This window comes from Hipposideros armiger, unplaced genomic scaffold (genome assembly GCF_001890085.2).
Source record: "Hipposideros armiger isolate ML-2016 unplaced genomic scaffold, ASM189008v1 scaffold_292, whole genome shotgun sequence".
NCBI lineage: Eukaryota > Metazoa > Chordata > Mammalia > Chiroptera > Hipposideridae > Hipposideros > Hipposideros armiger.
In genome coordinates, this window is record NW_017731642.1 from 9,292 (window position 1) to 24,275 (window position 14,984).

General features: G+C 38.4%; 1 protein-coding gene and 1 pseudogene across 1 annotated transcript in view; both read right to left on the reverse strand.

Moving 5' to 3' along the window:
• Positions 1-1,146: 1,146 nt before the first annotated feature.
• On the reverse strand, positions 1,147-1,447 carry LOC109391412 (60S ribosomal protein L38-like; annotated as a pseudogene).
• PDSS2 (decaprenyl diphosphate synthase subunit 2) overlaps positions 1,369-14,984 on the reverse strand; it is a 225,644-nt gene continuing 212,028 nt past the window's right edge. The window contains exons 5-7 of the mRNA XM_019659006.1: positions 10,747-10,920; positions 9,717-9,848; positions 1,369-1,482 (exon numbers count right to left, since the gene is read on the reverse strand). Coding sequence (XP_019514551.1) covers positions 1,453-1,482; positions 9,717-9,848; positions 10,747-10,920 — 336 coding nt within the window. The 3' untranslated portion in view covers positions 1,369-1,452. The remainder of the gene's footprint in view (positions 1,483-9,716; positions 9,849-10,746; positions 10,921-14,984) is intronic.

The following is a 14,984-nucleotide window of genomic DNA, read 5'->3' on the forward strand; positions in this document are numbered from 1 at the left end:
AAAAAAAAAAAAAAAAAAAAAAAAAAAGAAATCTACTTGATGTGCCAGCCCAGCAATTGCAGCAGCCGGTTGAGTTTGGTTGGTGGAAGAAGCAGGACTTAGATTGTCAGGCTCTTGAGTTACAGAGCTGGGAAGGTATCAGAATAGAAAGGAACAGGGAATAGCCTCGTCTGTGCTATCTGGACTATTCTTGACTACTAATAAGAAAGCACAGAAGGCATCTACCTGCAAGGAAGTCAACACCCTTCAGAGCTGGACTGTCCGGGTCCCTGATTTTACCATCTTTCACCTGGGAAAGCTAATCTTTGGAGGCAAATGTGAATATTATGGAGTTAACTTTCTCACATTCCCTTCCTTGGGTTCAGTGGGAAAACAGGAAGCAACAGACAGGTGCAGAAGGCTGTGGTGCCCAATTTTAAAAAAAGGAGGGGCTTGTATTATCTACATACTAAATCTCTCTGTTCAAAAGTCTTGCTATCCCTTTGCAAACCATTTTTCTTGCTATGCCTTTTTGGAATCTGGAAGAGACATGAAATTTAAAATTGCACAGTATGACCAAGAAAAAAAAATCTACCCAGATCACAAGAAGGCCATGAGCAATGAAATGATGTTGATAATGGAACTGAGTTGTTTCCTCCAGTGGCCGGGTCCCAAGGTGACGGCCACCAACCTGATGGTGCTCACCAAACTTACACCAGTTTTTCCACTTCACTGTCCTATTTCTATTCATAGTACAATTCTTCCTGTTATCCAAGTTCAGAATCCTGGTTGGGGCCTCTGATGGCCTCTTTCCCATCCATACCTCTCAGCTTCCCCCTATCATGTCATTTTCAGGCCCTACACATTTTCTCTCTGAAATTAATCTAACGCCTAACTTCCTTACCTTCCCATTCTTGTCAACACTGTGACTGGGACTTTTCTCTTGCACTTACCAACACGTTCCCCCAAACCTCCCATCTGATCCCCTCCCTCTAGTACCTCCTTGTTCCTTTCATCCTATATAAGGGAGCCAGATACACCTCCCTAAAACACATTTCCGACTTTGTCATTACTTGGCTCAAAAACTTTCAATGTCTGCTCCATGACTTCTTCTTTTTTCTTTTTTTTTCTTTTTAAAATTTTAATACAGTTCAGATCAGCCAGCATGTCAGGTTCATTTTGGCTCCTTCACTGCCAAACCTGGGGGCAGGGACTGCTGCAGTTTCTCTGCCTTCTCTTTGTCTGTGATGACCAAAGTGTAAAGGTATCTGCTGCATCGAGCTTTAAACTTCACATTTTCCTTATTTTTCTTGATCTTGACAGATTTGGCGTCCTCTCACCTGGCTGTGAGTAGGAAGTCCTTGATTTCCTCCATTTTGCGAGGCACCGCTACGAGGCGAAGAGAACGCGCAGCCAGCACCTTCTGAGAGACACTCACAGCAAGCAGCCTGCTCCGTGACTTCTGAATCAAGTTCATTTTCCACAGGCAAACTTCCCAAAGTCCTATTTTTTAATTGAGGTAAAATTCATAGAACATAAAATTCATAATTTTAACCATTTTAAAGGGTACAATTCAGTGGCATTTAGTACATGCACAATGTTGTGCGACCATCCCCTCTATCTAGTTCCAGAGCATTTTTGTCATGCTGTAAGTAGCATGTATCAGTACTTCATTCCTTTCTATAGCGGAATAATATTCAATTGTATGGACGTACCATGCTTTGTTCATCCACTCATCAGCTGACGGACATGTTGTTTCCACTTTTTGACTCCTGTAAATATTGCTGATCTGAACATTCATGTACATGTTTTTGTTTGGACTGAGGTCTTTACATTTAGTCATTTATGTACCATTTCATATGAATTCTTCATCTCTCCCTATACTGCCCATGTTTTGCACATTCTATCCAAATGATGACACTTTTTTCCTTTGAATACACTGCACTCTTGTCCATCTGCATCCCATTTTCGTGGCTTCCATTGTCTAGGAAGCCCCTCCTTTCCATCTTTCCTGGCAAGATCTTCTTTTTCAAGGACTATCTCAGAAGCACCTACTTCACAAACCCTTCCTTGTCTTTCCCAACTCGGAATGCACTCTTTCCTCTGAGCTCCCCAAATAGCATCACTTATAGTATCTCTTATATTTGTGTTTCCCTAATCCCCTCTTTACGAGGTCACAGACAACCTTTAGGCACTTTACTGTGGTAGCTCCTGTAGTGAAGCACTTTATTTCCTTTAGTAAAACAGAAAACCTTAAGAAACATTTTAACTTAAGTGATATCTAGAACCATTCCATAGCCTTTGTGGTTTCATACACAGTCCTTTCAAGTGCCCATCCTGTACACCTTCTATGGTATATAGGTAGGAGGAAGCTGACAATATTATTCCTTTTGAAACAACTCAAAATAAGTTAAATAATTAGAAGAATATCATGTGGCATTGATGAGGACTCTCTGAATGTGCATTTTCTCTTTTGTTTATGAATATATACGTGTTATGTTCATGCACACCAGCCTTGCCTTACAATCTTTGTTCCAATTTTTGAATAAGAATAGTAGGATGTCTAGGGAAGAGTTATAGCTTAGCATTGGAAATATGTAGTTCACTTAAGGTATTTTATGGCTGGTTATGACAGTGTCAGAATGTCACATGTCTAAGTGACATTTCAGTACTATCAGAAATAACCAAGAAAAAATATAATCATAATTCTTATTTCTTCAGGTGACTTATAATGGCAGCAGAAAACTGGAAGGATCATTAAAAATAAAGCTTGCTGACCTGCAATAGCCCCTGGACTCCCTGAGAGAGTCAGAGCTCTGTGGTTCTCTGAAAGATTCTACTTTCTTTTATTAGGAATCAAAATGATAACTGAGTAATGACTTCACCTCCCTAGGGTGAATCACCTATTCACTATCAGTATTTTTACCTGATCATTATTTTTCAGCAGCTAAAATTTTAAATGTAAAATGAAGGTAGGGAGGAATCTGTAGAATTTAGTATGGACACATTGCCCAACAAATCTTTTTCAGCTGTTTCAGGTGTGGCCTGGTGCCCTAAATTGCCTCTTGTGAAAGGGTGTGTGTGTGTGTGTGTGTGTGTGTGTGTGTGTGTGCCTTTATGGGTATGATGGAAGAAGGCTATCTAATCCTAAGATTTTGGGGGGAGAAGGGGAGTTGGAGAGGAGGTTCCAGGGCCCGATATGAAAAATTGCACAGGTGCTCGCCTTCCTGGATTCACAATGATGTTGAACAGGCAGGAAGAATATGTCATCTCTTCCTCCTTTCCTTGTCTAGTCATTAATTCTCACTTTCCCCAAGCAGGAAATCAAAGGGTAGATGGGACACAAACCTGTCTGAGCAGAGCAGGGAAGTAATTTCACATGTGATAATAAGAAGTCATAGGTGACTTCTATCATTGAGAGCAAGACTTTTCTATTTTTCAGTGTGAAAACTAGTATTAAGTTTCTCATAGAGATAAGTATTTTTCCTGTGATGCATCTGTTGCCTAAGAGACCTATTTGAGAGCTGAAAAGGACCTTAGAAAAGACCTAGTTTAAATGCCATCGTTTTACAGAAAATAATAAAAGGACGTGAAAGAATGTGATTAAGGTTATACAGATGCTAGCAGAGCCCAAACTAGAATCCAGGTTTTCCAAATCCTGGTCCTCTGGGCCATTTCTACTATTCCAACGTAACTCCTCTTTCTGTTTAATAAAACAAGGCTGCCACCAAATAGCTCACCCTGCAAAGACCACACCACACCTATTTTTTGACAAATATTAATTGGATGACTACTCCAAGTAAGTCACTATGGCAGGTACTATGGGTAATTCAAAGGTGAATTGGCTATTGTCCTTAAGGATCTTGCAATAAAATTTAAAACGTGGGGAAGGAAAAGACCGCAAAAATGCACAGGAGGTAAACACCACACAAAAATTGGAAAAAGAACACTAGAAAGAACTAATTTCCGGATTAATAAGCAACTGCCTTGAGATTTAGGACAGAATGTCCCATAACTCATTCACACGACAAGATGATTATCTTACCGAGTTTTATGTAAACATGAATATTATAATTTAGAAGGTTAAAATACACTTCAAGGTGGGAGTCTTTAATCTGAAGAAGGCTGCTCCCTGCATGACAGAAACTAACGTTTCTTATTTGTGCCAGAGAAATTCATCTTCTCGTCGTCAGCGACCCTGTTCATGGCTCAGACATGTAGATATAAGGAGAATGGCCTGAAGTCAGTGGCTGAGCACAGGCTATTTGGAAAGGATGTCTCTCTGAATCTAAATCAAGTTGGAGATAATGATTTGGGAATATTTCACCAGCTGTTTAGGAAATCCTGGACTCTCATGTTGTCTACATTTACAATTTTGTATGCTTGCAAAGAAACTAAGAGTTCAATATGTCCCTTTTCTGTGAAGCTTCTTTGAAATGCATATCTATGTTACTTTTATATGTATATATACATATGTGACTAGCCAAGGGAGGGTTGGTAGCTCTCATTGAACATATTTAGCTGGATCTTTTCAACCAAAATGTAAATCTGCAATGTATTCTAATGTAACCCAATTAGAGCTACTAACACCATCTGCATATATATTTTCAATTCAGCTGTCAAAAAACACACAAATCCACCCTAGTAATACAATATTCAATAGTTGTGTGGTATTTCATTGTTTGATACTTCATTTAACCTTTCCTATATTTAAATAGATCAATTTTCATTTTCTTCCCTTTAGAATGAATATTTTACTACGTATTTTAATATGTAAGCCTCTCTGATATTTTTCTTGGGATACATTATTAGAAGTAAAATTAATATAGGAAAGTATATAAATTTTTAAATGGAAAGTTTTAAAATAAAACCAAATATATGTATAGTATTTAAAAAGTCAAATAATACAAGACTTCTAACAAAGCAACTTACTGCTCTCCAGGCCCTGTCTGTCCTGTGTCCCTCTTTAGCTGTTTCTTCTGTTGTTTATCTTCAAACGTTGTTCTTACTTGATTTTAAAATTTTAGACATTATCTATTGATCTTACCATGAAAGGAATAATTACATTTCTTACACGACCAAACACATTCTTTTTTCCTATCCTCCTTGCATTGATTATACTTTTTGGTTTAAATCAATATTTGATATTTACATTTTATGCTTTATATAAATATTATTTTCTAAGCCATGTAAAGTATTGATTACATTTTCTTTCTTATACATTTAAAATTTTTTCACTATAGCTAATAACAGTCTCATTTTATCCCATATGTTTAGTGTGGGTGTTCTATTTATTTATTTATTTATTTATTTATTTAAGTATTTATTTTTCAGTTACAGTTGACATTCAACATTATTTTATATTAGTTTCAGGTGTACAGCATTATGGTTAGATAACTATAGAATTTAAGAAGTGATCCTCCTGACTAGTCTAGTACTCATCTGGCACTCACTATGCAGTTATTACCATATTATTGACTATATTCCCTATGCTTTGCTTTACATCCTCATGACTATTTTGTAACTACCAATGTGTGCTTCTTAATCCCTCAGCCTTTTTCATTCAGCTTCCCAACCTCTGCTCCTCCGCCCCCCGACCCTGCCCGCAACCATCAGTTTGTTCTCTGTATCTATGAGTCTGTTTCCGTTTTGTTTGTTCATTTATTCTGTTCTTTAGATTTCACATATTAAGTGAAATTATATGGTATTTGTCCTTCTCAGTCTGACTTATTTCACTTAGCATAGTACTCTCTAGGTCCATCCATGCTGTTGCATACTGTGGCTGCTTTAAGACGTGGGTCCCAAATTCTTTGAAACTCTTCCCATTGATTGGTGAGGTCTACAGCCCCTCCTGATTTTGGGTGGGCTGTGACTACTTTGACAGGAGACCTTGGAAATGGCTGTGAGACTTCAGAGGCTGGTCATAAAAGAAGATGTAGCCTCTGCCTTGTTGGTTGGAGTTCTCACCTGGCAAGTAAGAAGCCCGACTATCCACGGCAGCCATGCTGTGAGGAAGCCAAGCTAAATGGAGGGCACGTGTGAGCACGCCGGTTGGTCCGCAGCCTGGTTTTCTTGACACCCCAGCCCAGATGCCAGGTGGGAGTGGAGCCTCCAGATGATTCTAGTGCTCAGCATGACTGAGTCACCTCCAGCCACTGGGTCTTTCCAGCTGAGGCCCCAGAAATCATGCAGCAGTCATCCCCTCTGTGTGCTGTCCAAATTCCTGACCCATGGACTCCATTTGAAGCAGCTAAGTTTGGGGGGTAATTTGTTTTACAGTACTAGTAACAGGAACACTTAGTTTTCTATGTGCCCATCATAAATTTGTCCCTAAATTATCAATGTGGTCAAGTACATTAAGTGATCATCAGTACCATTTTGTTCCTTGGAGATATTTCCCTTGGGGATCTCTGTCCTCTTATCCCAATCTAGACTGGATGCATAGCCACCAGCCTAGGACTTGCTTGGATGACAAACAGGTAGCATGTGACTTAATGACGTGGGCCCCACAGCTGGGCTGCCTGGGTTTGAATCCTGGCTCCACCACTTGCTAGCTGTGTGATATGCACAGGTTAGTTAATCTCTCTGTGCCTCAGGTTTCTCAGTAGAATAGTGCTTGGCGCACAGAAGTGCTCTTACTGTTGGCATTACTGTTGTTGTTTATTATTCTTCCCTTCATGTTGTCCTAGAAATTCCCATTGCCTCACACCTGTGTCAGATCCCCCAGTCCCTAAACTCCATGTCTTTCTCTTTCTTGCTTACTCTCTTGCCTTGATAGAATACATCACCTGCTCCTTGAAATAAGATGCTTGGAAGGTCAGTTTTTTGAGGCCTTATTTATCTGTTTCAAATTGTCTTTATTTAACATCACACTTGATAATATGACTGGCATAAAATTCTAAGGTGGAAACAATTTGCTCTTTGAATGTTGAGGTAAACTCCATTGTTGTGAAGCTTTCTTTTTTTAAGAGAGTGACCCTAGTTTTAATGTTTTTTTATTTATTTATTTATTATTATTATTATTATTATTATTATTATATTATTTAAGATTTAATTGGGGAATTGGGGAAGGGGAACAGCCAAGTTGTTGTCCTTCAATCTTAGTTGTGGAGGGTGCAGGTAGCTCAGCTCCAAGTCCAGTCGCCATCCAGCCGACCGTCAGCAGCTTGCGGCCACTTAGCTCAAGGTGCCGTGTTCAGTTTTAGTTACGGGTGGGTGTTGCCCACCATCCCATGCGGGAGTCGAACCAGCAACCTTGTTGTTAGGAGCACGTGCTCTCAAGAGCTGAGCCATCCTGCCACCTATTGGCAGCTCAGTGGCAGCTCAGCTTGGGTGCAGCTCACTGGCCCATGGGGGAATCAAATCAGTGACCCTGTTGCTCAGAGCTCGCACTCTTAAGCAACTGAGCCACTTGACCGGCCCTTGTGAAGCTTTCAGTGTCACTGCTAAGGTCATTCTGATTCTTCATCCTTTGCTGGTAGGGTTTTCTTTTTCTTTCTAGAAGTATTAGGATCTCTTCTTTATCTCCATTGTTTCAAAATTTGATAATGAGGTGATTTGGTGTGGGTCTTTTTAAATTCATTATTTAGGGCAACATTTTAATTTGGACACACGGGTCCTTCAATTCTTAGAGATTTTATTTTCTTTTAAAAAATTCATTGTTAATTTTTTTTTCCAAAGATTTTATTGGGGAATTGGGGAAGGGGAACAGTGTTGGGGAATTAGGGAAGAAAACCAGCCAAGTTGTTGTTCTTCAATCTTCATTGTGGAGGGCTCCAGTCATCATCTGGCTTCCTATCGGCAGCTCGTGGCCTCTGAGCTCAAGGTGCTGTGTTCAATCTTAGTTGCGGGTGGGCACAGCCACCATTCTATGCGAGAGTCGAACCCGGCAGCCTTGTTGTTAAGAGTGTACGCTCTATCCACTGAGCCATCTGGGAGGCAGCTCAGCTCAAAGTGCCGAGTTCAGTCTTAGTTGTGGGTGGGCATAGTCCACCACTGAACAGCTAATCTTGTTGTTACACCAGTTGAGCCATCCTGCCCCTTGTTGGCAGCTCAGCAATAGCTCAGCTCAGGTGCAGTTCACTGGCCCATGTGGGAATTGAACTGGCGGCCCTGTTGCTCAGAGCTCATGCTCTTAAGCCAATTCAACCAACTGAGCCACTCGGCAGGTCCCTCATTGTTAATTTTTTAACCTCCATTTTCAGTTTTCCCTTTCTGGGATTCATAACTGATACAGGATCTTTTGAACTGGTCCTCTAATTTTCTTATCTTTTTTCTTCAATTATCTTTTCATTCAAATTTCTAAGATATTTTCTCACTTATATCTTCCATTCTTCTCATTAAAAAAATCCTGTTTTCATATTTTATAATTATGATTATTTATTCTTGAATTGTCCTTTTTTTTTTTTAGCTCAGTGTCAGCTCAGCTCGGGCCGGACTCAAACTGCTGTTGCTCAGAGCTCAAACCTTTGAGCGAGCTCTTAACCAACTGAGCCACTCAGCCGGCCCTTGAATTGTCCTTTTTTATACAATCACCTGCTCTTATTTCATGAATTTAATATCTCACTGAGTATATTGATTATAGTGCTTTTGAAAATGCGTCTTTCTTTTCTTTTACTGTCTGTTTCCTCTAAGATCCCTCTTTTTCTCAGTCTTCTACAGCAGAAGCTTTTAACTCATTCTTCTACAGCAGAAGGTTTTCTCAAATGCCCAGTGGTGCTCTATTACCTATCCTATTTCTGTTGGATATTTGGTGTACTTGGATACTCTCATGCTTGTCAGCTGGTAGACCTCACTGTACGAGGGCTGATCAGGGCCATGTTATGTTTACTAAGGGAGCCCCGACATCCACGTCTGCTGGTCTTTTTGCCTGGGTTTGACAGTTTCCCCCAAAACGAATCCTCCCGTTTTCTACTTGGTGAATACGAGGGACTTTCAGTGGCCAGCATTTAAAGAAGAGGAGTGGGAGTGGGAAAAGCTTATCTTTCTGAATGCAGATATCACTTAGGTTCTCCCTGCTTTAAATATGGTCACTACCCCCACCTTCAGCTATGCCTGGTTCCCCATGTCAAGTCTGAGATTAACCCAATCAGTTAGAACCCATGAAGTTAAATAAATTCCATGAAGCTTTGGGTAGAAGGGCACGTGAACTTTTGTACCAGAGTTTTTGGATTAAAAGGAAATAAAAAATGTTCCCTCTCATCTTCTACAACTTCCCTCCCTCCCCAAAAGTGGGAAATTAGCCAATTTAAGCCCCTGTTTTCCTCCCCTTAATCATAAGTTTTTGCCTATGATAATGCCTCAGAACGTGAGTATTCAGGGTCCAAGTTTGTTTTAAAATAACCCAATGAGCTGACAGACGGAGCTCCTGGAATTCTGCAGCTTGTGTTAGAGTCTACAGATGGGAAATTGCCATCAGTTAAAGAGTGGTGCTATTACTATAGCCCAAATTTTGAAAGGCTTTAGGAAAAAAAAAAATCATCTGAGTTAATTAGCATTTACCACAAGCACTAGTTTTGTGTTGCAGTATTCTAAGAACTCAGATAATAAGAAATTGCAGTTTCTAACTTTTAACTAAGATTTTTACCTCTTAAAAATGTAGATTGTAAGGTAAAAATTTTACCTGTTATATGAATGAACTCTTATTGGTTGATGTCTTAGATCAGCGTAAAATATGAATTATGTTCTAAAATCAACTAATAATACTGGTACATAAAATAGGAGTAATTTCATTTTACCTCTCTGATCTGCTTAATCCATAGATCTCTTCCAAGAAACTCCTGATGTAAGACCACAGGAGCTGAGTTTAGATTAAAAATCGTGGAGTCACTGGTCTTTTCTTTAATAAAAGGCTGGAGATCAGAATTTATCTAGAAGAAGTAGTCAAAAGAGTTAAATCAGTGAAATGCACTAGTATGTTTTAATCATGTACAGAAAGCATTAGATAATAAAATGAAAAATAAAGCTTAAGGAATGCAGTTTTTAGATGTACTTTAAGAAGTCAAAGAACAGTTCATATGATGAACAATAATCTTAAAAATTCTTTAAAATTCTTTTTCCCTAACACATTCCTTTTTTATTTGGCAGCATCCTTTGTTTCACTTTAAGTTCAAGGTAAAGATTTACAAAAAGATTTAATAAGTATAATTGCTTAACAAACTAATCTAAGATTTAATAAAATGTTAAAAATTACCTAGAGATATTACACATATATGTAAATATTTTCCCCCTCTTATGAGTTATTTAAGTAACATCTAAGAAATATATATTACATGTAGTTTTAAAATTACATATTCACAGAGGCAACAATATAAGAGCTAATCTCAGGACATTTTATATGTCATTATGCCTATTCAAAAGAATCAGTTATTAGAATTAAAGCTTTCAAGTTTATTCAGTATATTTCTAAATTTTGCTAACTTTCCACAATTTGTTTTACTATAGGGGAACTGTAACAAATATTCTTCCATGTGAATGGCAATACTAAGTGTTATTTAATAATCACGCGAGTTCTTTCAAGAACCTTTCCAAGCGGTAAGAAAAGACAAACATCACGAATGTGATTTAAATAAGCTGTAGCGTTCTATCAAAATTACACAGCACTCACCAGTCATACTGTTTATATGATATAACCGAATATGACTGATAGATTTTAAGCACACAATAAACATTTTTTTGAGATATAAAAGCAGCTTATTAACTGGCAAAAGGTTTCTGGTGTATCATTTGAGCTATTTAATACTGAAAAAGAGAAAGGGTGTGAAATACCTTATGACTCATGGCCATGTGCTTCCCGTACTGAAATGCCATGTCCTGAACCTCAGCGTCATGCTTTGCTAATTCCATTGCAGCCTGGCAGCTCTTTGCTAATAAGGCTCCATGGGAGAGAAAGGTCTGCTCCTTCCAAGTCGATATTCCAATGTCACTTGTGATATAATCTTCCTAAAAAATGTGACAAAAGCCAAGATAAAAAAGGTGTTGAGAGTAATTAAATTGTTTCGGTTTTTAAAAATGAAGAGTTAAGATATGAACTATGCGAAACGCTGAGGCTATCACAACAAAATGGAACTAAGAGTTGCTGAACTTCAGCTCTACTGAAAGAGGACTAAGGGGGGGGGGAATTGCTTTTTTTTTAGCTGAGCCATCCTACCACGTGTTGGCAGCTCAGCGGCAGCTCAGCTTGGGCCAGGACTCGAAACGCTGTTGCTCAGAGCTCAAACACTTGAGCAAGCTCTTGAACCCTGAGCTACTTGGCCGGCACTTTTTTTTTTTTTTCTTGAGGGAATAGGGGAAAAAAATGAAGAAAATGTTGAAGCAAATTTTATATTCAGCTGGGGAACTTCTATTAAAATATATTTATAGAATAAGGCAAAATCAGTAACTTGGACCTCTAAACTAACTCCCTTCTATATTCACATCAGTTCTTAAGTGCTAGTATTCTAAAATACAAGAATTCTATTGCCTTTAACTTCTGTGAAAATGTTAAGGGCATAGTGAAGGAAATGCATTCTCTTATAAACAATTAAATAGAAAATCAGAGAGAAGGCAACCCAGTATAATGGAGTATGATTATATTACATTATTCATCAAACTTTATTCTCACAAAAAACAGGTCATAAGGGAGGATATATAGCTGCAGTTTATTTAATTTCATCTTTTTAAATTATGAAAATCATTGAATTATCTGTGAGTACACACATACCTACTGTCTTTAGACCAGTGATGTCCAATAAAAATATAATGTGGCTGGCCAAGTGGTGTGTTGGTTAAGAGATGGCTTGGGACACCAGCTTTGAGCAGCAGAACCCCGGTTCAGATCCCACATTAGGGCCAGTGACGCTGTGCCCTCTACAGCTAAGATGGTGAGCAACAGCTCAACCTGGAGCTGGGCTGCTGTGAGTTGCCGGCACCAGTGTAGGCTGCAGCCTCTGCTGCAGTGGGCTGCTGTAAAGCTACCGTGAGTGGCTGGCAGCCAGCGTGAGTGGCCACCAGCCTCCGTGAGCGGCCATCCAGTGGCCGGCAACTGATCTGCCTCAACCGGGAAGAACACAATGAGAATACCAACATGGGTCAGTGAAGTGACATCCTCCACAACTACACTGAAGAACAAAAGGACAGCAACTTGTCTGTTCCCCTTTCCCTGACTCCCCAGTGCTGTTCCTCTCCCCCAATTCCCCAATAAAATCTTAAAAAAAAGTAATGTAAGCCATATATGCAATTTAAAATTTGCTATAGCTACATTAGAAAGTGAAAAAAGTTGAAATTAATCTTAATGCCATATTTTATCGATCCCAATATATCCAAAATAGTATTTCAACATAAAATAAATATAAAATTATTAATGAGATATTTTACATTTTATACTAAGTTTTCTAAATCAGTGTGTATTTTACACTGACCATGTTTCGAGTACTCAATAGACACAGGAGGTAGTAGCTACCCTTCTGGACAGCTCTGTTCCAGGCAGCGAGCTTTCTGAGGACAAGAATGATGAAGCAAATATGTAAAACAATATTCATTTTATGGTGTTTCTTTGAAACCTCAAACTCATTAGAAAAACCACTGAGAAGGATTAATTAACCCAAATACTAATTTACTTCTTGCCACCTATATCATAATCCTTTTCTTTCCACCACTATTTGAGGACAAAATAAAAACAATAATAAGAAAACTTAAAAAAGCACCATTAAAAGGTCAGCTCAGATTTAGCCCACCTTTTCACCATGCTGAAGGGAATCTTCACATCAAATTCTCAGCTTAACTTTATTAAGCCTTTCAACAAAAACAGAATTCCACTCATAACAACAGTTGCAAATATGCAACAGCATTGTGTAATAATAAAAAAAAGCTACATGGGTGCATAAAAAAGCTACACAGTGCAAAAAATGAAGACCTGCTTTACAAAACATTAGGCATCAATAAAAACATTTTAGAAATCTGAGAGTGTGTCTTAAAATGTACAAATTTAATATATTACATTAATAAACCTAAGATAAAAACCATATTACTTCTCCATATATAAAGAGGCATTTGACAAAATTCAACTCTTGATGGAAAAAAAAAATGCCGAATAAGAACAGATGTGCACTTCTTTAATATGACACATGTGTGTGTGCCCACGCATGCACATGCATGCCAAAAAGTCAGCAAATACTTTAGGGAAACACATGAGCCTTTCTTCCTAAAATCAGGAGTAAGACAGAGATGCATACAACACCACTGCAATTTAACAATGGAATAGAAGAGGCAAGAAAAGGGCAGATGTAGGAAAAATAGAAAGAGTTTAACTATCACTACTTAAAGCCAATGTAACTATATTGGAAAAAAACAAGAGACCACTACAAATAAGAAGATAATTCAGGGCGGCCAGATGGCTCAGCTAGGGAGAGCACATGCTCTTAACAACAAGGTTGCCAGTTCGACTCCCGCATGGGATGGTGGGCTACACCCTCCGCAACTAGAGTGAAAAACGGTGCCGGGACTTGGAGCTCAGCTGCGTCCTCCACCACTAGATTGAAGGATGACAGCTTGACTTGGAGCTGATAGGTCCTGGGAAAGAACACACTGTTCCCCAATAAAGTTAAAAAACAACAACAACATAATTCAGTAAGGTAGCAGCATATAAAATTAATATAATTTATAACGAATATAATAAATAGTATATTAATCATAGCTTTCATACATCGAAACTAATCAGAAAGAAGTAAAAATAGGGTCTTCCATATAGCTATGAAAAGGAAGAACAAAATTCTGGAAATAAACTTAGAAATGTATAAAACTGATATGAAGAAAATAAAATACTACTGAAAAAACAAAAGTAACCTGAATTAATAATATAAAGGTGTATTTTGTTTAAAGATAGTAAACTCCGATTTCACGAAGTTACTCCTATAAAACTAACCGTGCCTTGCCCCCCCGCCAAAAAAAACCAACAGGCAAGCTGGTTGATGGGAAAAAAACCAAACTATAGAATAGACAGAAAAGCCATGAAAAAAAAAAAAGGCGAGTGTGTGTGTGTGTGTGGCGGGGAGTGAATGGATGGAGAGAGTGATGATGTTTAACCCTACTACATATCATAACATACTATAAAAAGTCTCAGTAATTAAAAATGAGTATACCTTTTAAACAAACAATAAAACAAAATAGAAAGTCCAGAAATCAATCAAATTTAGATATATTTTAGGGAAAAGTTGGGTTTTTCAATAAATGATACAACTGGTACAACTGAATAGCTATCTGGAAAAATAAAGACTGATCTACATTTCATACCATTTATCAAGATAAACTCCAAATGGCTAAAACAAAAGCAAAACAGCTAACCACAAAATCATGGACAATGTTAGAAGACAAAAGACAATAAGGAAAAGTATTGGGTCTTTGGAAAAGTCATGATGTATTTTGTCTATGTTTTTCAAAGGTCATTTATCTATATAAAGAACAAAGATCAATCAATGATATAGTGCCCGTTTTGTTTGATAACCTTTTGCCATCTTTCAGTGAGCTTCGTAATTCCTCGTTCATAGAAGGACCTGCCTTTATTTGCGAAAAACTGAACAAGGTGCTGATTTACAGCTTCATCTGAATTGAACGTTATACCACACAAGGAGTTTTGAAGAGAGCGAAACAAGTGGAAGTGTGACGGCGCAAGGTCAGGCGAGTATGGTGGGTGTGGCAACACATCCCATCCAAGCTCCAGTAATTTTTGACAGGTGATCAAACTGTGTGTGGCCTCGCGTTGTTGCGATGGAACACAACTCCTTTGCAATTAACAAGCTCTGGACGTTTCTGGATGACGGATTCATTCAAACTGTCCAATTGCTGACAGTATACATTTGAATTGATTGTTTGGTTCCTTGGTAGGAGCTCGAAAAACATGACACCTTTAAAATCCCACCACACTGAGAGCATAACCTTCCTCTGATGAATGCCTGCTTTCGATGTTGTTTGAGGTGAATCATCATGTCAAGACCAAGACCGTTTGAGCACCACATTGTTGTCAGCAATCC